The 27,714-nt window shown below is 41.2% G+C and overlaps 1 protein-coding gene across 1 annotated transcript in view; it reads right to left on the bottom strand.

Annotated features, from left to right (window-relative positions):
* DLGAP2 (DLG associated protein 2) overlaps positions 1-16,899 on the bottom strand; it is a 215,229-nt gene extending 198,330 nt beyond the window's left edge. Inside the window, exons 1-2 of the mRNA XM_063099474.1 lie at positions 16,389-16,899; positions 9,994-10,059 (exon numbers count right to left, since the gene is read on the bottom strand). Coding sequence (XP_062955544.1) covers positions 9,994-10,059; positions 16,389-16,899 — 577 coding nt within the window. The remainder of the gene's footprint in view (positions 1-9,993; positions 10,060-16,388) is intronic.
* Positions 16,900-27,714: the final 10,815 nt, after the last annotated feature.

Below are 27,714 nucleotides of genomic sequence, written 5' to 3'. Positions count from 1 at the left end.
CATTTGGTGGGATAATCCTGGTTTCATCTCCTGACAGCTGACCTTTCATTTACTATGAGCCTGGAAGCTGTACTTCCTAACCACATGCTCACATCCAAATAAATCAGCAAGTGTCCCGTCATTCTCCAGAGAAAGTTAGCGCCTTTCTACTTAATCCTCCATCTATATGACAAATACCTCCCACGAACAAATTCTGATTCATTTTTAAATGCCCATTTACACACAAGTACGCTTATGACTTATATGAAGAAGAGGAGGTAAACCCTTGAAAAAGTCATCAGAATCTAAAAATAATCTCAGAAGTCTGCGTTTTCAATTACTGCGATTTGCAAAGGAATTTAGTCGTCATGGACCTCACGTTCCAGAATAACACTAAGTGAAGCTGGAAGTCTGCAGGAGCAGTGAGTCCGTCTTCTCTCTGTGGCTGATTCTCTATATTCATGTTCCTGCAATCTCTGAATGGCACTTTTATACCTGCACTAGTGATGCCGGGTCACGTGGTCACAGCATAATAGTAATGATGGCGATGATAATAACAGCTAACATTGATTGAACACTTATTGTGAGCCACATCTCCTTCTAGGTCTTATATTATCAGATTTAGTCATCTTAACACTCCTATAAGGTAGGTGTAGTCTTACTGTCCCCCCTCCCCGTTTTTAATAAACAAAGAATAACAGGAACAAGGAAGGTAGGTGAATTGTTCGAGTTCCCACAGAGGCACTGGGTCTGCCTGCAGAGCCTGCCTTGGTATCCACGACGGATGCTGCTTCGTGTTCCCAAGTACCGAGACAGCACAAAAGCGACTTCCTCTCATTTTATCACCCTGATCTCTGCCAGGCATTGCTATCTCAGTGGCTTTCAAACGTCTTTGATTACGTTCCACAGTATAAAATACATTTTACGTCAGAACCTAACTCACACACACACAACTAAAAAATGTTTCATTAAACATTTGCTCTTATTATGTGCCATGTACTTTGATATTTTCTATTCTACATTCATACTTTTTGTTCATTCAACAAATTACTGGTAGTGCCCCAGTAATTTTAATTCATGACCCGTTAATGAATTGCAACCCATAGTTTAAAAATCAGCATTCTATGTCATGGAAATATAAAATGTTAGAACAGTGTAATTAAGTAAAAATCATTTACTGAATTAGAAAAAGGTCAATGAAATGAGCTGTATCTTTTATTATTAAACAAGAAATTTCTGTCATTTTATTCCCTCCCTGCTTTATTTCCACCCAAGACCACTTTACCCAGGGCAAAAGCCATTCACTTATTTTAGAAGTTGCTGGTTTGAGTTGCTATTGAAACAAAAGTATCATTTCACAAGAGTCCATTTTGAAATGTGAAATAAGAGCTTTAATATGTTGTTATTAAGATTTGCATGTGTGTGCATGCATATGCATGCAAATACATGCATGTGTATATCTTGCTTCATTTACAATGAACGCATTTTCTGCAGGCATGGAACTTGGACAAAGGAAACAGACTTTGAACTCATGCAGCCTGGGGTTAGCTCTCAGAAATGTGTGGCAGGTGTCTTATACCCATTTCCTGCCCCTGGACAGCAGGCAGGTGTGTGGCAGAGAAGCAAAAGAATGTGGGCAGTGGGTGCCCAGTGGGGGCTGCACTCCTCACATGGAGGCAGATGAGAGACCCTCACTCCAGTTGTGTCCCAGCAGCAAGAGGTCTCTGAAGGAAAGTGAGGACCCGGGAGGGGGCTCACACCCTCCGGTGGGCTGCATTTTCTTTCTCTGGTCTAACAGGCTCGTTGCCTTCTGCCAATAGACAACCGCATCCCTGAGCGCCTCCTCCTCCTCCTCCTCACGTCGCTGTTCCTTGTGACAGCCACACAGCTTCCTCTACACCCCAGGTCCAGCTTCGACTGTGCTCTCAAACAGGTCCTAAAGCTCCAAATTATTTTTTTTGCCATTAGTGCCATGTTTAAAGGTTTATTCTATTCAAGAGGAGTTCATCTAGTTACTTTTCGGTTAGTACTTTGATTTTTTTATGCTATTGATTTTTTAAAAAATTCAGGGCTAAAATGGAATCTTATGAACTAATTCAAGTAAGTGCCTTTTTGCTTTCTGTGAATTTTTCTTTTACATAAATCCCCATTTTAATGCAGTTCTGGGACCGAGACTAGAATAGTGACTCCCAAGGAGAGTAGTTTTGCTCCCAGCGGAACATTTGGTGATTTTGGGAGACATTTTTGTTGTCACAGCCTGAGGGGTGGGGCATACTCTGGTGTCCACTGTGCAGAGGCATGAGATGCTGTTAAACACAGAGCATCCCCCACCACAGGGAAGCATCTTGCCCGAGCGACCCGCGCTGAGAGCAGAAACCCGGCTCTGGCGCTGCAAGCACTGAACACGGCCACTGAGCTTCTCCCCACGCACCCTCGCCCCACTCTCTCCTTGGTTCTTATTTTTCCTCCAGGGTCTCACTTTATCTCAGACGTCACTGTTGTGTGAAACCCTCGGAATTCTGCTAATTAAATGTCTTAATGCCTTCTCTGTCACTCACAAAACACTCAGCTTCTTCCCCATTGGAGTACTTCATTATGTTTCTATGACAGTTATAGAAGGAGTTCGTTTTCCTCTCTTAGTTCGCAAGAGCCCAAGGGTTGGGAACAGCATCTTTCTGGTGTTCATGAGGTATCACAAATCATGCATCTTGGCTAGTCCTGTTTGTCACCGGTAGGGCAAGATGAGCACACCAGTGACCCACCCCCCAAGTCATACTCGAGTGATCTCTTGTAACAAAGTTTCCAGAGGAGCCCACCACGTTATGTGGCATTTAATCGACTCCCACCTTCCAGAGGGAGGACTGCGCTAGGCCAGCATTTGGTACCATAATTAGGGCGTACCTTTTTCTCAATTCACTCTGCAGTGTCCCGAGTTGCAACGCTGAAATGATTTATGCACCGAGAACTGCTGTCGGGATTTCTGAGTAGAGTTCAAGAGCAACACGACGCTCATGCAGCCCTTCCCCAAACTGGCTGCCCCCCATCCTCACCCCACGACACAGCCCAGCCCACCCTGGAAGCTGCCCGCCTCTCACAGGGCTTCCTATCAGAGCTCAGGCTGTCTGGTGGCCAGGAATGGCCTTATCTGGTCCCTCCTCCTCTGGAAATTCTACTCGTCCTCTGAATCTGAGCCTATGCCGCCTTCTGCACTAATTTGATTTCTGGCTACATTTTTAGAGAATATTGTCAGCGCCTCCCTAACTGTATGCACTAAATTCATTATTCTTTATATATACGTAGCAGCTACGCGTTTGTTTTTTCTTTCTAACTCCTCCGCACGCTGAGCCTGCTAAGCCCGGGAGCACGCAGGTCACGCATAGCAAGGCGTCCCATGGAGGAGAAAGCGCGGGGTGGCAGGTTGGAATGGCTGGGAGCATGCGCACGTGCAGGCGGGAAGACAGCAGCGGGAGCTCACTGTGCGACGAGGCAACCCGCCGGGGAGAGGCACTCGAGCTCACGGGGCAGTGAGCAGGCTCGGAAATTGTGGAGGCTAACAATTGATACCTAGGGAATATATTCCAGAAATTCAGATGAAAAACTGCAATATCCTACTTTTCACAAACAGTAAATATGCGTGGCTTTAAAGCTGATTCTAATATGCTTGCATAGAACTACAATTTAAAAATGAAATTGTTAAAATACATCCGTTAGCAGATTCCCTTGATCACATGACATTTATTTATTTATTTATTTAATACAAATCTTGCTCTTTTCTTTTTTAAAAAATTAATTAACTAATTTATTAAGAATATTCATGAGATACAAAGCTAATTGTCCCCCCTCCTGACCATGATGTGAGGGCCAGATTCATACCGAGGGCATACCCACTACCAGAAATTACTTTTGTACCCCTCGTCCCCACCCTATCCCCCAGCTTCCCTCCCCTCTCCCTTGTCCCCCCCACTCCACTTTGTAGCCCTAGGAATGTTCCCTTCCTCTGTAAGACCACACACTACTGTGGTAACCTTCCCTCCAGGCCAGCTCTTCCCTCCTCTTCTGTGGCACGTAACAAATGAGGGCTTTGATGTCGCACAGTGGAAAGAACGTTCTCCACAAAGGGATCTTGGAATCAGTCCAGGAAAAGACCGAACGTCCTAGGGCGATTGTGAGGTGAAGGAGGAACGGGAAGAAGACGCTGGGAGGGCAGGCGTGCGGAAGGAGAGGAACAGGGGGACCCCACCACCGGTTGCTAAGGGCACAAGTAAATTAATTCGTTGGAGATAGAAATGTAAATTGTTACGTTCTTTCTACAGAAATTTAGCACAGCCCTGCTTCCACTATTTCTAGAAATTTACCTGAAGGAAATAAATATGAATGCCTGTAAAGTTACAAAGTTACAAGAATATGTAGGGACAGGGCTGTTTATAAAAGAAAAGAAAAGACATATCTAAAAGGGAAGTTCTTGTTAAATAAGGTACATATCATTATTACTATGACACATATTAAGTTCACGCACTTAAATGCTGTGCAGGTAACTAAAATGACACTATGTTATGTCTGTCTTATTATTTATAAAAATATTTAAATAAATAATTTAAATATTTAAAGGATATAAAAACATTTTCACAATATATGTGACTGCCCTGTAGAAGGACCTAAATATTGGTAGGTATGTTGGGAAAATAGAATAATTTAATCAGGCCCCCTCACCTTAGGTCCAGTTGGGGGTGGTGCAGTGCATTCTTTGTAAATAGGTTGTGTGCGGGTGGAGTTAGTGTGCATGGGCGGTGCTGCCACCTTGGGTGGTGTGGCTTGCCTCAGGTGTCCGATCCGCATGGCCATGCTCTCCAACCTATGGCTCCAAGGACCTCTTTGCTAGTTACCTAGCTCATAGACCTGTGTGTGAAAGGTCTGGTGACCCAGCCTGGCATGTGAGGGGTCTGGGGACCCAGTCTGACATGTGAAGGGTTTATGACCCAATCTGGACAACAGGCTTGAGGGGTCTGTGAGCTCCAGATGCAGCCCTAGCTCTACAGTTGGCCAGTTGGCAGGATTATGGGCAGGTAAAAGAGCACGACAAGGTATTATTTTAATATTCAGGAATTTTAAAATTACACAGTGTGCCCATTTCTCAGTGTTCTGCCTCACATATGAGTATGTGCTTTCAATTCTTTGAATGATTATATAATCTAGCATTAGAAAATTTTTTTACTTTGCAATTAACTTTTCAACGTAAAACTTGGGTCAATATCAGTCTTCATTAATGCTAATAAATCACTAACTCTTTACTACTGATTTAAATGTAACATTCAAGAGAATGAAGAAATGCCATTCTTAGAAACAACATCTATAATGAGCCAATGGTACAAATATTACTGACAGAGCAATTTAATTTTAATATGTCTGAGGGTCTTCCCTAGAAACGTTTCTTCTGGAACAGATGGGTTTTTGTTTTCCCTTGTAGCAATTTTGGATGTGCTACATTAATCCATTTTATCACTGACTTTAGATTAATTTTATAGAAACCTTCTTTATATTTCCATGTTCCACAGCCATTTTCCTCATCATAACATTACTTTTCATATATTATAAGAGTTTTGGAGAGTACATATGATCTTAAAATGTGATGAATAATAATACGGTGGGATACTGATAGCTTTACTAATTGATCTGTCACTAAAGTAAGTTTTAGTATTTTCAGTAAATGTCACTCATCTTTCCTTGGAGCTTTTAGAGACCACGGCTAATTGAAAAAAAAAAAAAAAGATTGATATTTTGAATGGAACCAGAAGCAAAGGTTATTTCATTGCTTTATGATTTTAACCTATACTATGCTTTAAGATGCCCCACAGTATTTTAGAAATGATAATTACTCACTTACTATAATAGCATTAAGATCATTATGAAATGTTTTTAATTTTAATTTGGCCCAGTAGAATTATAGATCTATAAATCTGAGACTTGGAAGAGCCTTTAAAAATCATCTAGTTTAACCTCTCAATTTAGAGATGAAGAGATTGGAAAACTCAATTTGGAAAATTAAATGTCTAAAATTATACTCTTTACTCCCAATTAGTTATTAAAATAACACCAAGAATATAACTCAAACTTCCTTCCTTCCTTCCATCCATCCATCCATTTTTCTTCCTTCCTTCTTTTCTTTTTCTTTTGCTATTTCTATTAATTGTCCTTTCATACTTTTTAATATCAGGGCTCTCAACCCTACGTGCACATTAGAATCACAAAGGGTGATCCAGCAATCCCACAACCAGGTGTATATCCAAAGGAAATGAAATCAGTATGTGGAAGGAATGTCTGTACTCTTCTGTCTACTTGGATATCATTCACAATAACCAAGATAAGGAATCAATCTACATGCCCATCAATGGACGAATGAATAAAGAAAATGTGGTGTATATATATATATATATATATATATATATATATATATATATATATATATATATATATATATACACACCATGGGATGCTATTCAGGCTTAAAAGACAAGAAAATCCTGTTATTTGTGACAACACGGGTAAACCTGGAGGACATTATACTACATGAAATAAGCCAGGCACAGAAAGAGAAACACCACATGATCTCACTTATGTATGGAATCTGAAAAAGTTGAACTCATGGGAGCGCAGAGTGGAGAGGTGGTTGCCAGAAGCTGGGACGGGGTGGCAAGAATTGTGAAGATGTCGGTTAAAGGGTACAAAATTTCAGTTAGACAGGAGGAATAAACTTGAGAGATCTGTTGTATAGCATGGGGACTACGGTTAATAGCAATGTACTATATACTTGAGAAATTGCTAAGAGAGTAGATCTTAAATGTTCTCACCACACACAGAAATGTTTAGTTTGTGAGATGATGGATATGGTAATTAGCTTTATTTAATCATTTCACAATCTGTGTGTATGTGTGTGTATGTATATATACATCAATCAAAACATCACATTGTGTACTATAAATATACACAATTTTATTTGTTAATTATGAGTTAATAAAGTGTTAAAAAATTTAGAAAGTGAAAAAAACATGTTTCAGTCATTAAAAAAAGGTAGGAAACTTTTAAAGATAACAATACCCAGTGCCTCCAATGAATACATCAGCATGGCTAGGCATGGGGACCAAGTGTCATTGCTTTTTAAATGTTCCCTGAGTGATACCATCTGATGCAGAACCAGGTCTGAGATCTAATGCTTCAATGTAGGGGCTAAAAAGAATGACTGGAACCAAAACGTCCACTTTCCTAACTGGGTTTACTTCTGCACCGAGTCCCACAACTCCAATTGTCTGCATGTTTGCAGTTAGTTCTCTCACTCTCTCCTGAATCACCTGATTCCCACCATAACCCCCATCCATCACCACCTCTTCACACAGAAAAATTAGACAACGTGTTTGAGAGCTCCTTACAGCAACAGTCATCAAATCATCTGTTTCTTTCTTTCCAGGGCTTCTAAACTCTGACTGTTCCTTCTTGTTCTTATAACCACAAACCACCACCTCATGGCAAGACTATAGAGACAACTTGCTAAATACTTTCTGTCCCTAAAAAGTATTGAGGTTCCTCAAAAAAAAAGTGAATATAGGTTTACCATTTGATCCAGCAATTCCACTTCTGGGCATATACTCAAAAGGAGTGAAAGCAGAGACATGAAGTGATATTTGTACATCAATGTTCATAGCAGCACTATTCACAATAGCCAAAAGCAACCCTAGTGTCCATTGATGGATGAATGGATAAATAAAATGTGGTATATACATACATGGAATATTATTTAGCCTTAAAAAGAAAGGAAATTCTGATGCACACTACAAGACAGATGAACCTTAAGACATAAATGGTAAATGAAATAAGCCAGACACAAAAGGATAAATGTTATAGAATTCCACTTATAGAGAGTATTCAGAGTAGTCAGATTCATAGAGAAAGAAAGCAGGGGCCGGGCAGAGGGGGAGAATGGGAGTTAGTGTTGAATGGGGTCAGCGTTTCAGTGTAGGATGATGGAAAAGTTCTAGAGATGGATAGTGGTGACTTTTACAACAGTGGAAATGTACTTATGTCACTGAACTGTACACTTAATAACGGCTAAGATGTAAATTTGATGTTAAGTATATTTTACCACAATTAAAAAGTACTTTCCGCCCCTATAATCCAGCCTACACAGTGCCACAGTGTGACATTCTGACTCCTTCAAGCCCCTAGCCTTATCTGTCAACACTCACTTTATGATACTATGCAACACATTTAAACTCCTTATCTGGGACTCCAAGGTAGGAACTTGGGGCACAGCCTACCTTTTCAGAGTGATTCCTACTCTTTCATTTGCATTCTGTGCCTGCTGCTTCAGTCCTCAAGCCTCTTCCCATTATGCCTGTCCCCAGGCAGAACAACACCTACAGTGCTATGTGGTACATTACAGAAGGTGTCACCCCATGGATGGGCACTCAGAGCATGCCAGCTGGCCTCAGCTCTCACCCAGTCTCCCAAGGGTGAGGGTTCAGGCCGCAAACTCTTGTGCCACAAAAATGTGGCTTGAAGATGGATGTTCTCATTTATTCTGGCATTTCCCCTCACTCTAAGAAACTGTCACAGAAAAGAACTGGCATTATAGACACAATTGTGATATTAACATTTTCCAGACACAGTACAAAATGCGAGTGAGCTACTTTCAAAGTTTCAATGAAACAAAAGTTAAATGAGTCATCATTTTCATGTGGAAGCCTCTGTAGACAGGCCCAGTAGTGAATATTCATAGTGACAGAGTTTTGCCACAGTAAAATTCTTTAAAAAGATGCATAATTATTTCAATGACATCGCCATTACTCCTTTCTAATAAGAAGTAAAAATACTTTTATTTGCATATTTACAATTGGGGAAAGGCTTGTTTGGAAGATCAAGTTAGAAATAAATTTAGAACTCGATCACGGTGGATATTGTACTGTCGTCTTTTTAGAACTTTACCTGTTTTCATAATTTTAAATTGAAAAGCAAACTTTTTTTTTGGCTGTAATTTTCTTTAAAAGAAATCACAGCTTTATACAAAGTGGACTCCTTCAATTCTCAATATTATTCTTTAAGCTAATCAAATAAGCAACAGATTCATTGGCTAAAGGTCTGAAATAAATTAAGAAAAATTCAAATTTAAATATAAATTGAACGCATGATCCACGATACAGCCCTAAGTGTAGTACCAACATATGGTCATCAGCAACTTGAGAAAGAAAGCTGAAAATCTTCTAGGTCAGAGGATAAACACAGAGGCAAACGAACCTAGAGCCCTGGTTTCTTTTTTCAGTGATGGTTTGACTTTGATTTTATTTAACCATTTGACGTTGAATTTATGCAATATTTCACATCTCTAATAGAAGGACTTGCCCTTTTTTATGTAAGCATAACTCCATGTCAAATAACTGATGGCCAAATACGGCACCAGCTTTATTGCATCTGTGGCAGCATAAAAATGAAATTTCCACATGGTTCTAACTAGCACTGGGGAAGACATAGTTTGACAGTCATCCTGAGCTCTTTTGGAAGAAAGCACACAGTTGCACACAGCATCCAACCACAGCACGCGCTGGACCTGCCCAGACAAATCAGCAGCTTCATGTTAAGTTACAGGGTTACATGAAAAAGATGCAAGTAAAGAGCTTTTTGCTTCCTTAGATTGATGTAGAGTAAGTTTTACTCATCAAGGAGCAAAAGAGGGAGGAATCATTTCATGTTTTGAGACATGCATTATTTTTGTTAATTGTTGCCTTAATTAGTCCATGAGGATCTGGAATAAACCTTTTTTCACCTAGAGCTTCCATAACGTTTATATATAAAGTATTATTTTTGAGAAAAATTTTGCCACGTTTTGTTTCGTTCTTATTAGGACACTTTCTATAGGCAAACATGCTTAACACATCTTTGTGGGATGGTTCCCCAATTACTGGATATGCCTGGAGTGTGTCAGGTTCTGTCTAGTCCCTGCTGTAACCAGAGCTGATGGCTATACTCTACCTAGATCCTCCTCTGCTGGCCCTGGAAAGCTGATGCCCGGCTGGGCCAGGTCTCCACCTTCTTCCTCTGCAAAGACAGAAACAAAGTCACTCTTTAATATGTGTCTGATGTAGATTGCAGTCATCCCTAGAGCATCTTCAAAACTCTTCACTATAACATAGTTCAAACACGACTGACACCTTCATATTTCTTCAAATGTCACTGCTTAGAGCCCGGTATTTTGTGCCAATAACCTCAGAAATGATCATCATTTTCTGGATGACTGTGGCTGCAGACACACATATTTCTCCCATCTAGGTACTGACTTAGGCAGAGTGCCCAGTGATTCTCAGCTTCAGCTTTGGTTTAACTTCAGATTTATTAGCCCTTGTTTGCATTAGAACCGACTTCTGTTAAGTTGGCCCACTATTATTTTCCCTGGCTCCTTCCAGCTAGCTGAGTCCCATGGGAGCTCCGAATCACTCATGATAGACTTCCCTTATTGTCTAGAAAGCTTTATACTATTCGATGCTTCATTCCACAATATTCAAAGCCTGCAGTTACGGCTTTAATGCTTAATATTAGTTCATCTTAGGTCAATTTTGTCCGAAACACTAATTTCATTTCCTGCTGTTGGGAGATCATTTCAGGCCATTGGCATTGATTTTCAATTGTTCACTCTGTCCATAATACAAAAGCAGACACTGCTTAGAATGACATCATCATGTAGCTGTAAAAGGTCTTGGGGCCATTTAGCACTGTTCCTCCCTCCACAGATGGGGCAACAGAGGCCAGTTTGATAAACGAACTTGCGTTTTTATCCAGCTAGCCCCTGGAGAGCTAGGCTTAGAGAGTCATCTAGCGGCCCTCCCTGTCCTGGGCTCTGCCCAGCAAACCAGGTGCTATATTCTTCAGGATGCCCCAGTTTCCTCATGTACTACAGGGGCAGTTTAGATACAGTGCAATGCCCAGGGGTGCTCTATCTCCCACTAATCTACAGTGAGAGGTGAAGAGAGCTAGGCTGAAAATGGAGACAGGGACTTTCAAATACAGGATATTTTGGCAACACATTACATATGTATATGTAAATATATTTATATTTATGGGATATGTGCGAAAATGATGATATATTTGCACATGTGTATATACACACACACATATATGTGTCATCATTTTGGCACATACCCATAAATATAATTATAAATAGAATTGCATACTCTGATTTTAGACATGTATTTACACATTCATGTGGGCTTCCAATATTCATTGACAGGCTTTGAGGCCACATTGTACATTTACATCCCTCTAGTATTAGATACAGTTAGCTATGCCATCATCTGCAAAAGGATGCATTTTAGTACATTATGATTGAACATACTTTCACTGCTATCACCCTCTTCAATTCAGCAAATTGACGTCTGCCATTTTTAGTAAGTTGATAAAAAGTTAGGGAGGAAGATGGCAGACTTAGCAATGGAAGATGCTGAGGAGAGTGCTTAGCCTCCTCTCATGTAAATGGTAAATGTGCAGGAGAATTTCATTCCATGGGATCTCCCAGTCACTCCTTTTAAAAAATATATATGTATAATAAATGTCTATCTGAATTAAGCATTTTACAAGACAGTTTATTTAAATTATTCAATGTAAGTCAACTGTACCTCATTTTTGCATGGTTAACAGCACTTTTGTATACTTTAAGTTCTGTTTCCTTTTAATGAACTACCTACTACAAAGCTAGCCAGTCAAATAACAACATTAAATATAACCCAAAACAAAAGACTTGCACGTTAAGCACAGTTCCCGTGAAAACTATAGTCATATAGTGTTATTAACTAGAAAACAGTATACATTCTTTGGGTTAGAATGGAATTTGGGGGATAACCAAAACACAAATCCTCAATCTCAGATGTCACTTATTCCCCTTAGTTTAAACACACATATACAGAGGGAGAAAAAGTATACGCTTTAACAGAATGAATTTGAATGATGAGTTAACATTACATTGTTGAAATTACAAGTATGAATGCTCAGCTAACAATGCCAAGAACACAAATAGACAGAATGCACACACTGAGTTTAACAAAGGTGTGTATTCACACAGAGCGTAAGCTTAGTATAATGAACCTGAAGGTTTACAGAAGGAACACATCTAATTACTTAGAGAACAATACTCCAAGGATGAAGAGAAAGCAAGTTTGAAGGTCAGCCCTAAATTTTATAGGTAGAAATGACTAGCTGCATAATTTACCTCTGCCCTTGCTGTTAATCAGATCAAGATAATGCAAGGCCTAGAATATCTTGCCTTGGGCAAAACCTACCAAAGTTAAAAAATGCAACATGGGTTGAGGGTAGATGCATTGAACATTTCTGATTTCTGTGTTACTTTTCAGCTGATAAAGCTTAATTCAACATGTGTATAATCTTTCCTTATCCAACAAAGCTTGGCAATTTCAGCCTAAATTTTGCATTTCTATCATATCTCCCTATCCATAGGCCAGAATACTTGTCCAGGCAAACATCCTGTTCAAACTTCATACCATAAGTAAGGCTAATGTTCTAGTGTTTCTTATATCTTCATTGTCTGGTACAGTGAGTGCTAATAAATGTTTGAGGAATGAGCTGAATGAATGAAACGTGAAGGGTACAGAAGGCTCTCAAATTAAATTATCATCTTAATGGTGGCAGAGCCCCCAAAACTGCCTCTGCCTAGGCTTAAAGAGATACACTGAAAACTCATTCATTTGGTAAATTTCTCTCTTCTGCCCCCACTCATATTAATAAGAGAAACTATTTCGCTCCACCAATCATATGAAAGACAAGCTGTCTAATCTAAGCAGCAAACTGTGGTTGGTGTAATAGAACAATACCTCTATTAGTTATGCTCCCAGATGTTCTGAAATTGGGTGATTGTAAGCCTCCTTTACTTTGCTTCCTTGTTTTCTGCCATCCAAACTGAATATATCCCAGGCAGGAGAGGCTGATGACTGTATAGATTACATGTATGAGATTAATCAATGCTGTAAAACTAATAGCACCTACACCTGACATCATGCTCAAATTTCCATCACATTTTCTTAGCAACAACAAAAATGTGCCTTAGACTAAAAAATGTTAGAAATCATCTACTTACACATTTGAGTACATCTAATGAGTTTTCTTCTTCACTAGAGAAACACAGTCTTTTAACATCATGACTCTTGATGAGATTTTCCTTACTCCAGACTGCTCACTTACAATACTTTCCAGCTGAATTCACTTTATGAATTATTATTTTTTATCTACTGGAACTTAACAACAGCAGCTCTCCCTAACACATGACACAGGGACCCTGTAAACCATTTCTGGGTGAACTGTAATGAGACCTTTGTGCAGGTGTGTGTCATGGTGCTTCTTCCAAGAGTGAACACCTAATTCCACATGTGTGAAGTACTTCTCACAGATACCAGAGGCAGCAATAAAGTGCAGGTGAGGTGCATCGAGGGCAGTGGGTGCCACCGACAGTGTGCAGATCTGCCACTAACCACACAGTAACGCGGGGAACATTTCCTGATGCCTCTGAAATCACCTTCAAGTTTCAAATACGTGGTCATCCTGCTCCCCTGGACCCCAGAGGCTTATGATGATAGATCTGAGATAATTTGTGACAATACTTAATAAAATATAGGGCATCATTACCACTCCACGGGAACATACTGTTTTTATGTTCACCTTGATGTGATGAGCTATTTCAACGCTGTAAGCTACTGAAATTCTCGTGACGGGAGACCGACTACCGCACATCGTAGAGGGCAGTGTGGAGCTTCCTTGAAGTCATTCCTCACAAGCACTGGTCCAGGCGGTGGTATCATCCACATTTTCCAATGAAGAAACAGAGGATCAGAGGGTTGAGCACGTCACCTAAGGACACACAGTCACAGAGAGACCCGGCTGGTTCCAAATCCCGTACTCTTTTCTCAGTTGTCTGTATGAGTCCCTGTGATACTTCCACTGACACCACAATGTTTAATTTAGAGACTCTGCATTGATCCTCCTCAACAGAGCTTTCCTGGACTGATAATGGAGTGAGTTAAAAATCCCCCAAATAAAGAGGCAGAAGAGATGAAAGAAATGATGTTGGGCAGGTGAGTGACAGCTGAGCCATATAACCCAGGCAGACTAACTTCCAAGAAGAAATCAGACTTTCATGGAAGCCAGTGGACGTGCTACTTTTTGTACTTATGAGACGGACTCCTGTTTCCGGGCACTCTAAGGAGGATGGTGCTGGGCAGTTCTGAGTCACCTTCTGTGAATAGTCTTGGGATTGTGGTTTTCTACATCCACGGGGCCCTGGAGGAGCTCTTGGAATGGAGCAGATGTGCAGGTGTTCAGTGGCCATGGGGCCTGTCATGTGCTTTGCAGATACACATACATGCTATTTAACACCAAAGACATGCTGAATTTGGATGGTTGGTGACTTGCAGCCTTCATTTGTGGACACTAGAGATACTTATACCAGGAAGACAGCCCTGCTCATTTGGAAATGAGAGCTGTGGTTACAAGAGCAAACAGCAGGGCCTGGCAGATGAGCAGCGTCTTTGATCTGCCATCCTGAGAAGGAAAGACCCCCCACTTCAACGGGGCTGCTGACCAAAGCCAGGGTCCTCCGTAAAGAAGCATTCTCAAGGGTCCCAGAACCAAATACGGTTACATCAGCACCATAACTTGAACAAGACTTGGTTTTACTATACTGAACTCGAATGGCCAATTTACTACAGACTCAGGGGAGCATGTTTGGATACTTCACTGACAAGTTCCTTCAATAGCTGCCACTGTGCCATTTCAACCACCCGGGCTAGCTCTGTGACCCAGGCAATGGGATTTTCCAAGTCTGTGACTCTGAGGCAGCTTAGTAGGATGGAAAGAGAAAGGGCTGATGTCAGACAGATAACCCCAGAGAGCTAAAGCTCTCGGCTCTTGCCGCCTCTCCCTAAGACTGTAGATCATGCTTCCCTCTCAGCCTGGCACGTCATCAGCATCCGCACGCTGTCCCGGCATCTTATTTTCTTCTTCCTCCCATTGGAAATAATTCACAGGACTTGACTGATGTTGACGTTGGGCTCTTTTTCAGTCTTGGAAGGTAAGGATTGGCACCAAGACCACCAGATGGCTCCAACTAATCTACTTCCTGGTTTGTTCCTGGTTATGTCTTATTTTGGAGAAACAGTGAAGAAAAATGATATGTGTAATAATTTCTGTGCATGTGTGCAAATATACATGCCTCTACTACCTCATTTCATTGCCCCAACCACTCTGCAGTTATGCTAGGAATTACCACCTCCAGCTTGATAGATGCACAAATGAAGGCCTTGGGAGGTTAAGTAACTCTCTGCAGTCACAGAAATGATGGATTTCATGAAGCTAAACCCCTGACCCCAAGTTCAGTCTCTTTTCACTCCACTGTGTGGCTGCATCTGTTTGGAGGAGTCTGCATTGAGCGACCCTTTTTTTCTTAACGATCTGCCCCGTGAATACCAACTGTAAGGTTCAGAAAAGAAGTGGAGGAAATACACACCTTCAATTGATGGGTTTTAAACTCTTTTAAGTACAAATTGCATCTTTTTGGGGGTGGGGGGAGTTGTCTCCAAGTCATGTTAACTTGGAAACAATAAGAAGCAGTTGAGCATTCAAAGTAGTAGGTAGAAGGGAAAATGGTGTCTATACTTGTAAGGGGAAATTGCTTGTAAGAAAATATTGGATTTCTTGATGTAAGGGATCCAATACTATTATCACCTCATAAACACAAGGAAAGGGAAATGATATGCTATTATCCACTGTGCTCGGGGCTTTGCTGCATTTCCTGCTCCAGGCAGTGTTTTTATTTAGGTGCTTATTGGTTGATCCCACTGTTTCCCTTGGTGGGGGGACAGATAACAGGTGTGTGGTGGGGGGGCAGATAACAGGTGTGTGGTGTGGCGGGCCAGGCCCACAGCGGGGAAGTGATTTGCTCTTGGTCCCCACCAGAATTGTGGTTCCACATTGCATTTTTATAGCATAGTCCTTTTTTGTTCCCATATGAAATTGACACAGAACCTCAACAATAAAGTGGATGCTATCAGTGCTCCTTAAAAAGTTGGGATAAGAAGCAAAGGAGATTGGGAGCATTGACCCCTCTCTCTTCTCCCACAGCCATCCCCCAGCTTCTCTGCAGAACCCCAGTGCTGCAAGGGGCAGAGCTTGAAAACCCTGGGCCGGGGACTGCCCGGGGAGTGCGGGAGGCAAATGGAAGTCTTGCATTGCTCTGTGTTCTGAAGAGCACGCTCACTTCCTTTTGCTGCTGTGTGGTGTTTTCTGATCTGAGGCACATCTTTTCTCACAATGGGATTAGAGCCTGAAGCCTCTACTGTTAAGTCACGGTCTCAAAGTCTGACCAACATTACCAGCGACATCCTCCATTCCACCCCATGTCAGCCGTATCTTTGGGTCTTCCCTTGGGATTGTCCAAACACCGACTATCCCATTCTGTCTCATCCATGTCCAGGGGACCCATCCGGCCCACAGCAGCATCTCTAGCCCGCACAGACGGAGGCGGTCTGCCGGGCTCTGTGGTGCTGCCTCTTCTCCCCAGTTCTTGCCGCGTCTAATCTGCCCGGTTCTACCCTCACCCTTGCAGCTCCTGCACACTCTGGGCCTGCGGGGGTCCTTCTCGACTTCCTTCACAGGTGAATCTGTGCTGAGGCACAGCACGTCCCTTCCTTCCTGGTGTTTACTCTGGTCTGGTGGAGAACTTTTTGTTTCAGTCTTTCCTGAGGAGCTCCACTTATCACCTATTTCTACAGTGGACAGGTGTAGAGGGTGGAGGTCAAGGTAGAAGTTTTGCCCATGGACATGTGTGGAAGCGAGCGCCACATGCATATGTCTGAATTCTTTCTGCTCTACTCCGCCTACCATGCTGCTCTAGGTTACCTTACGCACTACCTTTTCATTATTTATTTCCTATGTGCAACATGTAGGTCTTCAATTAAAAGACAGGGACCCTGCGGGTGCGGGCTTCATCTGCAAGCCCCCTGGAGTTGGGGGGAGTCAGGGAGACTCAGGTTGCACCCAGCACATCCGCTTCCAACCATGTGGCTGAGACCTGGCCACTCTCTCCACTGCTCCTTCTTATGGGTAGTCGGGGCATCCCTGGGATTACGGCTTCACTGGGGTGTTCTGCAGGGACAATGACACCATCTACAGAGCACTCAGCATAGTCCCCGGCACCAGGCATGGAACATGCACAAGAGATAATCAACAAATTCAGTTCACTGAAAGAGTCATCCACAAAGTTGGGTGATCTGAGTTTGCCCAGCTTCTGGATTCTTTTTACTCCTTAAAAGTTTACTTTTAAAGAAAGCATACTCAAGTCTCCATTTTAGCCATTTCTGTAATGACAGGATTTGAAGGCTGCTTAAATTAAGGATTCATTTCTGCTCCGTCAGGACAATGACATTGATTAGTTGTAATGCCAGCTTCCTCTTCCATTCCACACACAGCTGCGCTGCCTGCCTGCATTCAGCCACTGCTGTAATGACTGTTAATGGCTGTTCTTTGAAAACCACAGAAATGCTCATAATTTTATTTTGGACCAAGGATCAAGTCTCAGCAGAAGCTGCCCCTAAAGTCTGCGGAATTTTCACTAGTAGTTAAATGTCACTTAAATTAGGAAAAGAGAAAAGCTCAAAGTCGCTAATGAGGCAACTCCACTCCACTAAGAATGACACTAAATGGCTCTCTCTCAAAACAGGTGGCAGCTAAGACTCGTGACAGTGCAGTATCAGCATTCAAATCACCACTGGGTGTGAGTCACCTCCACATATCTTGTTTTCAAGCTTTGGGGACCTTATCAAGTTAAGTTAACCACCACGATGCATTCAAATAAATTACAAAATCATCTTCCAAAAGAATTCAGTTATGACTAAGAGCAACATACACTTAATTTTGAATTTCTCTGGACTCAGAAAAAAGATTAAAAAGTGTTAAAGTAAAAAGGCAGACTTCCTTATTTAAATATCTGAAAGCTTCAAGATGACATTGTATCTGTCTGCTCTTAAATTCGAATATTATTCACTTGAAAAGTGACATTAATTATATTTTATATAATGTTTTAAATTTAAATTCCAAATGCATGCAGTGTTAAATCCTTTGTACTACCATCTGTATTTAATAAGGTTTTATACCAAAGATGCCTTGAAGATACATCCATCATGTTTACAAAGAAAATATTACTTCAAAGACAGAGTAAAGGGCATTTTACAGAGCTTCAAAACTGAAGTTATTGCTGCTCATACCTACATTATGCAAAAGTCTCAGAGATCACAGTGAATGATAAACTTGTTCTTTGTCTCTGTGGTTCTAATGCTCACTGCATTAGAAAGCCCTGGGTAGGGCTGCCAGGTAGCATACCCGAGGCCCAATTAACATTTGAATTTTGGAGAAACAATGAATCATTTTTAGTATAAATATATCCCATGTAATATCAGTAGTTTTTCTGAAATTCAAATGTAACTGGGTGTCCTGTATTTTTATTTGCTAGATTTTGTCCTGCTACCCCTGGAGAACTTTTAGAAGAATGTGGGTGCTCAGGCCTCAGCATAGCTGCATAGGTGAATCTGCACTGCAGCCAGGAAACCACCAACTTGGTGGAATGAACAAAAGTAATTTACTAAAGCCCCATATCACATTCTCCTGACCATCCAAGCCACCCATGGAGCAAGCTGTGCCAGTGTGCTCAGACTGGAGGGAATCCAACACAAGGAACACTGCTGTCTCTCAATTTCTTTGTTATACAACATGCTTTCTGCACAGACATTTTCAGGCATTTTAATGTGAAAAAAAATATTAACTTTTAAACACTCTTAAATTACATATTCAACACATTGTCTTAATTTTCTACAGTTGATGAATTTCTAGCATTTAGCATTCCCTCTTTTTTCTGCACAGGGATGACTTCAGCTCCAAGTGTAAGGTGTTTTGATGTGGCAGGAGTAATTATAGCTCCAATTATTATTGTACATTTTCCTGGATTTTGTACAAATGACGTTAGGGTAAGTAGTGATGCCTCATTTTTTTCTTTAAAAAGAATTGACAAGCCTGTATTTTCAAATGTCCAATTAAAGCAGAATGGTTAAATAAATTACAGTACAATCATAGCATTGAATGCTAGAATAGTTTTAAGTGTTTTAGAAATTACCAGTGTGATGTGAAGTGAGAAAAGTTATACACAAACTCTATGTACTCTGTGATTCTAGTTTTGCTTTGGGAAAAAAACAAAAACAAAAACAAAAAACAGTAGGCAATTTACTAAGATGCTAACAGTGAATGTCTCTGGAGAAATTATGGCCACATTTCATTTTCCTCTTTAAATGTTTTGTACTTTCTAAATTTTCTTCAAACAGCCTGTATGCCTTTTATAAGTTCAAAAGAAATGATAAAAAACTTGGTGTTCAATAGCCTTCAGCAAAGCCAAAATCTAAATTTTCTTCTGTATTGGAATTAGATGGCCTAGAATAAAAATGGGAATTGGTAAAAAATGTATCACTTAATTCTTCTTCTAATCAAGATCAATATTTACTTATTGCCTTCTTCCTTCATGCATATAATGGTAGAATTAAGGTTAAGAAAGAAGCTCATAACGAACAACTTGCTCGTTCATTCATTCATTCAGTCTCTGAGTGCCATCTATGTGTGGGCCATTGCTTTAGGAACTCAGTACCCATTGAGGAAGAAGACAGGTATAGTTCTGCCCTCACAGAGCTATTTTTCTATAAAACATAATCCGGTTATACCAGAAGCACACTACTATCATCTGCAAGCAGCTCAAATATCAGCATGGAAAGTTGTTTTCCAAACTTTCACAGTCGGTAGGTAACATGAAGAAGAAAATATTTTCTGTAACAGATGAAAAGCTTCTTGAGCATCCAGAAAGGCAACATTTGAGGACAATTCTGAGTAATCTAATACCTTAAGGTTCCTTGCAGAAGTTGAACAATGTGCAGAAGCTAACAGCAGAGATTATTTAAGCTACACATCAACTCAGTTTATGAGATTCTATCACGTGTCTTCTTGGGAACAATTTCAGAAGAAAGATCTGAAATAGCAGCTGTGGCAATGACACACCCTCCCTGAATCTCTGTCTCCTTTGACACACTTTTCCTCCTACTATCCTACATGACTGGACTCAGTCTGCTGCTGTTGCTGAATACTCCCCTCGTGGGCTGCAGCCACCTAACCTCAGAGAAGAGAATTCAAGTTATATGAATACTTTGAAAGAAAATGTTATGATACCCATTTTGCAAATGAGGAAAGTAAGCTTTAGAGATGTTATGTAAGTAACCTAAAATACTGCGACTACTTAGCGGAAGTATGAAGATTAGAACCTCGGTCTTCACTTTCTCTCTGGCTCCAAAGTCCATATTTTTTCCTGTGCTGCACGTCAGTACTAACCGCTCATCTTTGCTGAACTGTTGCAGCCCATCCTGGGTTGCGCTGGGCAGCTGACGAGGTCCAGTCTTTGGAGAAATACCAGGGAGTAAAGTGCGTGGTTGGTACTACCGAACTTGCTTTTCAGCATCTTTCTTAGGTGTTCACTCCCATTTCTTTTTCTTCCTTAAATCATTCCTTTTCTGGCATCAGAATCTGGGCTCAGAAAAGAGACATGCCAAACTCACTGATACTAATGTGCAAATGGGTTCCAATAAGGCTTTATGGAACACTGGCTCTGTGACAAATTCTGTCCTCCTCGGATGGCCCATTCCAGGCCCAGGCCCTGTGTCTATGCTCAGGGAGATGAGGCTTGTGGATAAGCAACTATGATGGGAATTTGCACGTCCTGGAGAAGAGCATGGAAGGAGAATTGCTCGAGTCACCCTGCTTGGCACCTCAGCTGCAGTTCTGCTCTGAGTGGGCCTGTTGGGAAGTCCTGAAGAATATTCCATAGCTTGAACCTGCCCGAGGAACTAAATAACTCTGACCTCCTCATGCAAGATTCTTAGTGATTACTGAAATTCTTTTTGAAAAATACATTTAAACGATAAGATTTCCACATTTGTGATTTCACTGAATCTAGCGTGTCCTGGACATGGAAGGCTAGAGAAATCATCTGACAAGAGGAGGAGCAGCTCTCAGCAGCCTGGGTGGCCACTGTCCTCCCAGTTATGTATAAATGCGACTGCTGAGCAGCTGCTGACAGTACACAGAATTTCACTAACTACTCATATTCCACAAACGCTTGTGGATTGATACTAAGAACTGGACACAGTGATGCATGAGAAAGCACCCATGACTGGAGGGGCTCAGGGTCTGGCAGGAGAATTACATATAAGGAAATGATCACTGTGCAGTGAAATCAGCTCAGCAATGGACAGATACACCAAGGAGAGCTACGCATATTATGTGGGTTAAACTAATCCCTGACAGGGCAAACTAAATTTAAAAATATGTTTTTAACTTCAGTAACACTATTTAAAACTTGCATTCAGTTGTTATACAGAATTGAATTACATAAATCTATATATCAAAATATTTCAAAATAGCCAAAGTATTGTTTATTTTCATTTTGAAAAGGAAGCAACTTCAGAAATTTGATTTGGTTGTTTCATACCCTGAATCTTTGTAAATACCCACTGTCAGTGCTACTTAGCCACGAGACTGAATTTTGATCTATGTCCACAGGCCTAGCCATTATTCATTTATTCCACGCTGGTTATTAATAAAAGTGAAACATTTGCTAAAAGATGACAGATGAAACTGGTTCCCTATTATTCATCAGCAAATCACGCCTAAGGCATCATTCTTCTTTTTTTAAAATACATCACACATCAAGTTTACTCACAGGAAACCAAATAAGTACAAGGTTTTATGGCAGCATCTAGATTGAAATTCATTTTTAAAGCTCTCAGATTCTAGATCGATTTTGCTTTAACAAATTATGTAGTTCTTGACCTGAAATGTAACCAAAAAATGACTGTGCCAAGCTGTGGCAGCCTGGCCTGTCCCAATATTGTTTCAACCTCCCCAAACGGCTGGTCTCCATGATACCCAGTGGCATCAGGAAAGTGGAGACAAACATTCAGAACAGAGACTGTTCCAGTCACCCCATCTGTTAGTGCTTCACGACATTAGCAGATGCATGAACGCATGCATTTTGATGCCATGTTGGTGACACACATGCATGGTCTTCCTGTTGCCAGCTTCACTGGCAGTGTATTTGCCTTCAGCAATTTATGTTTTCTATAATGAAAAAACCTGGCAATTGCATCCCATTTGGCATGAAGTTCTTAGATATTATTTAGAGTTGGAAGAGCAAGAGGAGATAAATACGACTGTACTACTAACGGTGCTGCTCTCCCTGCACGGCTCCCCGAGCCATGAGCCATGAGCTTCATTCTGGCCTGGTGCTGAACTGTTCCCAAGGAAACCAAGCACCTGCCCCACCCCTTGTTTTGGAATGTGCTGAGCAGACAACCTTCCACAGGGGGTCTTTCCCCTCTCTAAGGCAACCCACTTTCAAAACTATTTGGAACACGGTGGATTTCACACATGCCATGGTGTGGCAGTCCTTTCTAAATGACACAGATCCAAAGATTGCACAGCTCTAAACAGCATCCAGGAGCTGAGATTTCACATTTTCTCCTAAACAGATTTCCTGGCTCCACCTGTCCTAGCTGCCTTTTACAAATGCTCTTACAGCACACAGGCTGCACAGCTTCCCATCTGCTGTAATTTGCCAGCTTGACTTGCTCAAATCCAGGCTGAAGCAGGTTCTAGCTTATATGATTTAGGGCAAGTAATTTAAGCCTTAGTTTCCTTTTCTGTAAAATGAGAGCAACAGCATTCATGTCAAAAGGTTAGCTTAAATATGAAGTGAGAAAAATATACTTGAAGTGTCTTGGCAGAGTATCTGGCATTTAATACTCATTCAGCATTAGTTCCCTTCCTCTTCTTCCTGACTTCTCCATTAAAATTTAAATGGCTCTTAGGAGATGCTGGTACCTTATGACTTCCCTTAACATGAAAGCTAAGCAAGACAGGAAGGCCCTCGGCCAGAACCCATGGGAGGGCCAGAGAAGGATGAAAGCTGGAGGAAGAACACAAAAGTGGGCAGAGAGCTTGAAGGTACACGCTGTGTATTACTCCTGAGCCCTCTGAACGCTCACTTGGTCTTCCATCTGCAGTACGGCCTCAGTGGGAACTCTAGTAAGTACTCTGAAGAAGCAACAGGGATGTGCCAACTCCACTGAACTATCTTAGTACATACTTAACGTGAGACAACAGCCTCTTCCAAATTTCATTAACTGTCTCTACTATAAAAATATTTATTCACTGAGTATTTTACTTAAATATGTGCTTTTCCTGCTTCTCTTTCTTATATAAAGGGTTGAGGCAGTTATACCTCCAAACTGGTTTTCCATGAATTTTGAATATGCATGACTGCTCTTAAAAACATTTTTTGTGTTTGAATAATAGATAAGTCCTCCCTGTGCTCTAAGGTGGAAAAATGATATAAAAAAATCTGTAATTAATTAACTGCGTTTACAGCATAGAATAGGTCTGGCTAATCACCTCTTAATTATACTTAAAAAGCTTATCATAATTATCTGGCAAGATGAGAGAAAAGCAAGACAAAAATAATTTTACAGAAAAATTACAGGGCAGCTGCATTACAATCATCCCAATTTCCAGGCTCATTTTGGAGACTTCCTGTCAAGGCATATTCGTAAATGTCCACATAATTCTCTACAGCTCTGTAAAAGAGACCGTGGAAATGCCTGATGTTAATGTATAATTTTCACCCTTAATGTATTCATTCTCATCAAAATTTAAGATAATGCCTCCTTATTGGCATTGCAGCAGTGGTGGCAAAACAGAGTTCCAGCTGGGCAGACAGCAAGGGAAACAGGAAAAGTCAGAGAGGGAAGGAGGACGAATTGCTAAGAGAGCAAATCTGTTTTCTGTTGCCAGAAAGCATTTTGATGCACTCTGATGACTCGGTGTGAGAGGAAGTGAAAGAATCTCAGTAACCATATAATGATCTATTGCCATCCTGTTTTTCAAATATTATTGTCAGTCAGGATTGGTTTAATTTTTCATAGATTTCTCGTAAGACTTTATGAACTAACAACATGAATATTTTTGTACCAAATGCCAGAGCCATTTTAACTAGAAAGTCATGTCCAGCTCATAACTCACATCTCAATTAGTTTTACCCTGATGATTCCAAATCAATATGACTCTCCTTTGACTTTCTGGAAGGGTGTTCTGGACTATGACCAAACGACTCATCTGTCATGATCAAAAAACTATGGTGTTGTGATGTACCCTTGAGGTCATCTGGCATTACTTCAGGGCAGAACCTTCCACTTGTAGGTCTAAGCCACCAGGTTTCAAATTTTTCTTTTTCTTTTAAGGTATCTCTGGGCAATGAGGATCTACAACTTATTTTTAATGTCTTAAAATAAGCACCACTGAAGTTTTCTTTTTAAAGTCAGAAATGTTGGATTCTGGAACTCATGACCACTGATTCTGCTGGACCAGGGCAATAATACAGGTCTGATTGCCGGAAAAGCGCCCTCCAAAATTTATAACCTTCTCTGAGCTAGTTCATTGTTTATTCAGAATTTCATGGAGCTCAGAGTCCAAGGGGTCTTGGACTTGGTACCCTTAGGGTCTGTCTACTGTCTGGTCTCTCTGCCACTTCATCAGCTCCTAAGCCCACGCTGACTCCCAGCTACCAACATCCACATCAGTTGTTGGGGTTCTCTCCCCAGAAGAGATTTGAAATGGGGTGCAACATCCCCAGTTTCCCATGTCATGCTAAACCTGCAGGCAAACACGCAGAACACCATCTTTTTCTGATTTTAAGGATTTTCATTCTGATTACTATTCCATATTGTTCTTTGAAACCAATAGGCCCTAATCAGTTAACAATCATGAGCACATTACAGTTTCCAGACTTGTACAAAAGCCCTCTGGTCTGTGACGGTTCCTGGAACCAGAGCTTGCCTTCTCTACCACTCAGCAGTTCTGACGCCAACCTCTCTCCTTTGGATGAGCCTGTGGATCGCTTTCTCTGAGCCTCTCTTCGTTCAGCCTCCAGCATCAATCAAAGGGGAACAGCAGGTGCACACGTGGCAACTGGAAATTCTGAAAATGTGCAAGCGGCATCACACAGGACCAGTCGAGTCTTCGCCTGCTGTGGTCACTTCCCCATGGTGGGCCCAGCAGATTCTGGAGTGACATTTTTTAAAGTTCCGGTAGAGTCACTTCCTCATGAAAACTTTCTGAGAGTCCCTGTAGAGTACGGCCTTTCTAGAACACTCAGGGGCCCTCCGTCAGCTACAAATCACCCTTTACAAACACCCCAAGCAACAGCCCAAACCATAGCCAGCCCTTCCTCAGCTGGTCACCCAGCACGGCTATCCCTGCTGGCCGTGCAAGGGCTCCCTGCAAGCTCTCTGGTTGCAAGTGCTGGAGATGCACTGAATCCAACTCCAGAGGAGGGAGACATTCATGATGGGAGATGACAGCATGTCCAGGAACATGGAGATGGCCAGGCCATGTAAGGGCTGAGATGACAGAAGCCTCCCAGGCTGTCCTCACTGTTTCCTGGGTGGTGTCTCATCTCCAATGCCTTTGCTTCCTTCTGTGTCTTTGTCATCTTTACCCCCTTCTTCCTTCTCCTGCCACCCAGCCCAATGCTCAAATGACTGTCCCAACCCAGTCACCACACCTGACCCAGGGCCACCTCTCAAGGTGACCATGTTTGCCTTTTAGTTGAATACTCACAACTGGGAGACCCTGAGGGCTCTGCCTGCTCTAGAATGAGTGTGTCCTGGTTCAGATAGCTGCTGCCATCACATCCATCAGGCTGGAGGAAAGCAGCCCTGGAACACAGAGCTGTGTCTTCCAGCAACAGAGGGGAGGTGGAGGGAGTTGGGTGAGGCAAGCCACCCCATGTGACTGGCCCATCAGAGTCAACAGGGGCTAGTGAGTTTTTCTTCCTGAACCTTCTTTATTAACTACAAGATATTTTGCAGAGCTATTGGTGAGAATAATAAAAAGGAAATCATATAAATTGCTTAGCAGAGCAGATATCCCATAAATTGTAACTAGTATTACTTTTTTAAAATTCTTTAAAAAGAAATACAATGATTTTTTACAAACACTAAACTGTATTTCAGGTATACTTATATATATTAAGCATAAAAAACGGAGGGTAGAGAACCACAAATACTGTGTAAAACAAGCCTACTTGTGGATTAAAAATAGACCCCAGTTTTCTTCTTGGCTAGCTATCAAGAAGTAGATCAAATGGCTTTCATGTTTCTTTTAAAAGGAAAACAACTTGAAAAAAGCAATTGTTCTGAATTTAAAAATATCTTAAAAACCCACATGTTCTCAAGCATATAACATCTGATTTAACTAATGTAATTTCCTCCAAAAATGTCATGTAAGCATACTAGGATGACAGATACCATACGACCATTGGATGTTTCCACTTCCTATTTGCATGGTTATTTTCTTGCCCTGCCACAAAGACATTGCCAACTTTGTCCTGAGAAAGACAGCCTTAATTCCAATAGAAGGGCTGAAACTTGGTAAAAGGATGTGAGTTTCAGGGTACCAGTCACTGGAATCTCCTCTCTGATCGTTCTCAACAATGACGGTGATGAAGCAAAGGTGACCATCACTGGAAGGTGACCATGGCATTGGAAGGCGACCATGGTTCTGTGGGTTGATTGAATTGTGTCCCCAAAGTTCATATATTAGAAGCTTGATTCCCACTGTAACTGTTGAGGGTGAGAAGTCCTATTATGGTAATTGAAAGGTGGAGCCTTGAGGAGGTGATTGGATTGTAGGACCATGCCATAGTGAATGGGCTAAAAATGGTGGTCATTGGCGTGGTTCTGAGGGCTTTAAAAGAAGAGCAAGCAAGAAGTTAGTATCTCTTTGCTCTGCCATTTTCTGCCATGTGAGACTCCTGCATTGCTGTAAAGCCACCACCGAAAAGACCCTCGGCAGATGTGTTCCCTGGACGTTGGACTTCCTAGCCTCTGAAAGCGTATGCAATAAATTTCACTTTCTTATAAATTACCCAGTTCCATTTTGTTACAAGGAAGAGAAACAGACTAATACATTTGGCATTAGAAGGTGACATGACATTGTAAGGTGACCATGGCATTAGAAAGCAACCATGGCATTGGAAGGTGACTATGACATTAGAAGGTGACCATGGCATTAGAAGGCAAAAAGAGGTGGGGTTAGAAGCTTGAGTCTGAGACACGATCGACCTACCATGGTGCTTACATGAGTTTAGTTTTCTGGGCCAGCCAGAGTCAAAGATATTTTGATTTATCTTTTGAGAGTTTAGTGCTTTGGAAAATAAAATCCAATAAAATATCTAACTTTGACTTTTCTTCCTAAGATTTTTCTGGAAAAAGGCTTTGCAGTTGGAAAGAAAAGTGTAAATCTTTCTTATCACAACCTCAAGTCTGGTCGGTGAACTGTTGCATCGATCAGTTATCAAACTATTTTGTTTGTTTTAATATTTTGTACATTGGCCATATATGAAGAACAGAAAAACTAGACTCCAGGAGATCTTAAAAATATACCCTTCTACTTTATTTCTGTTGCTCTTTTATTTTGTTCACATGAACTGTCCTTATTTGGAAGATCATTTATAAATAACTTAATGAGCCAGCAAAAGGATCAGCTGTCCTGTCTATC

The sequence above is a fragment of the Cynocephalus volans genome, chromosome 1, assembly GCF_027409185.1.
Source record: "Cynocephalus volans isolate mCynVol1 chromosome 1, mCynVol1.pri, whole genome shotgun sequence".
Taxonomy (NCBI): domain Eukaryota; kingdom Metazoa; phylum Chordata; class Mammalia; order Dermoptera; family Cynocephalidae; genus Cynocephalus; species Cynocephalus volans.
This window is presented reverse-complemented; position numbering and strand designations above follow the sequence as displayed.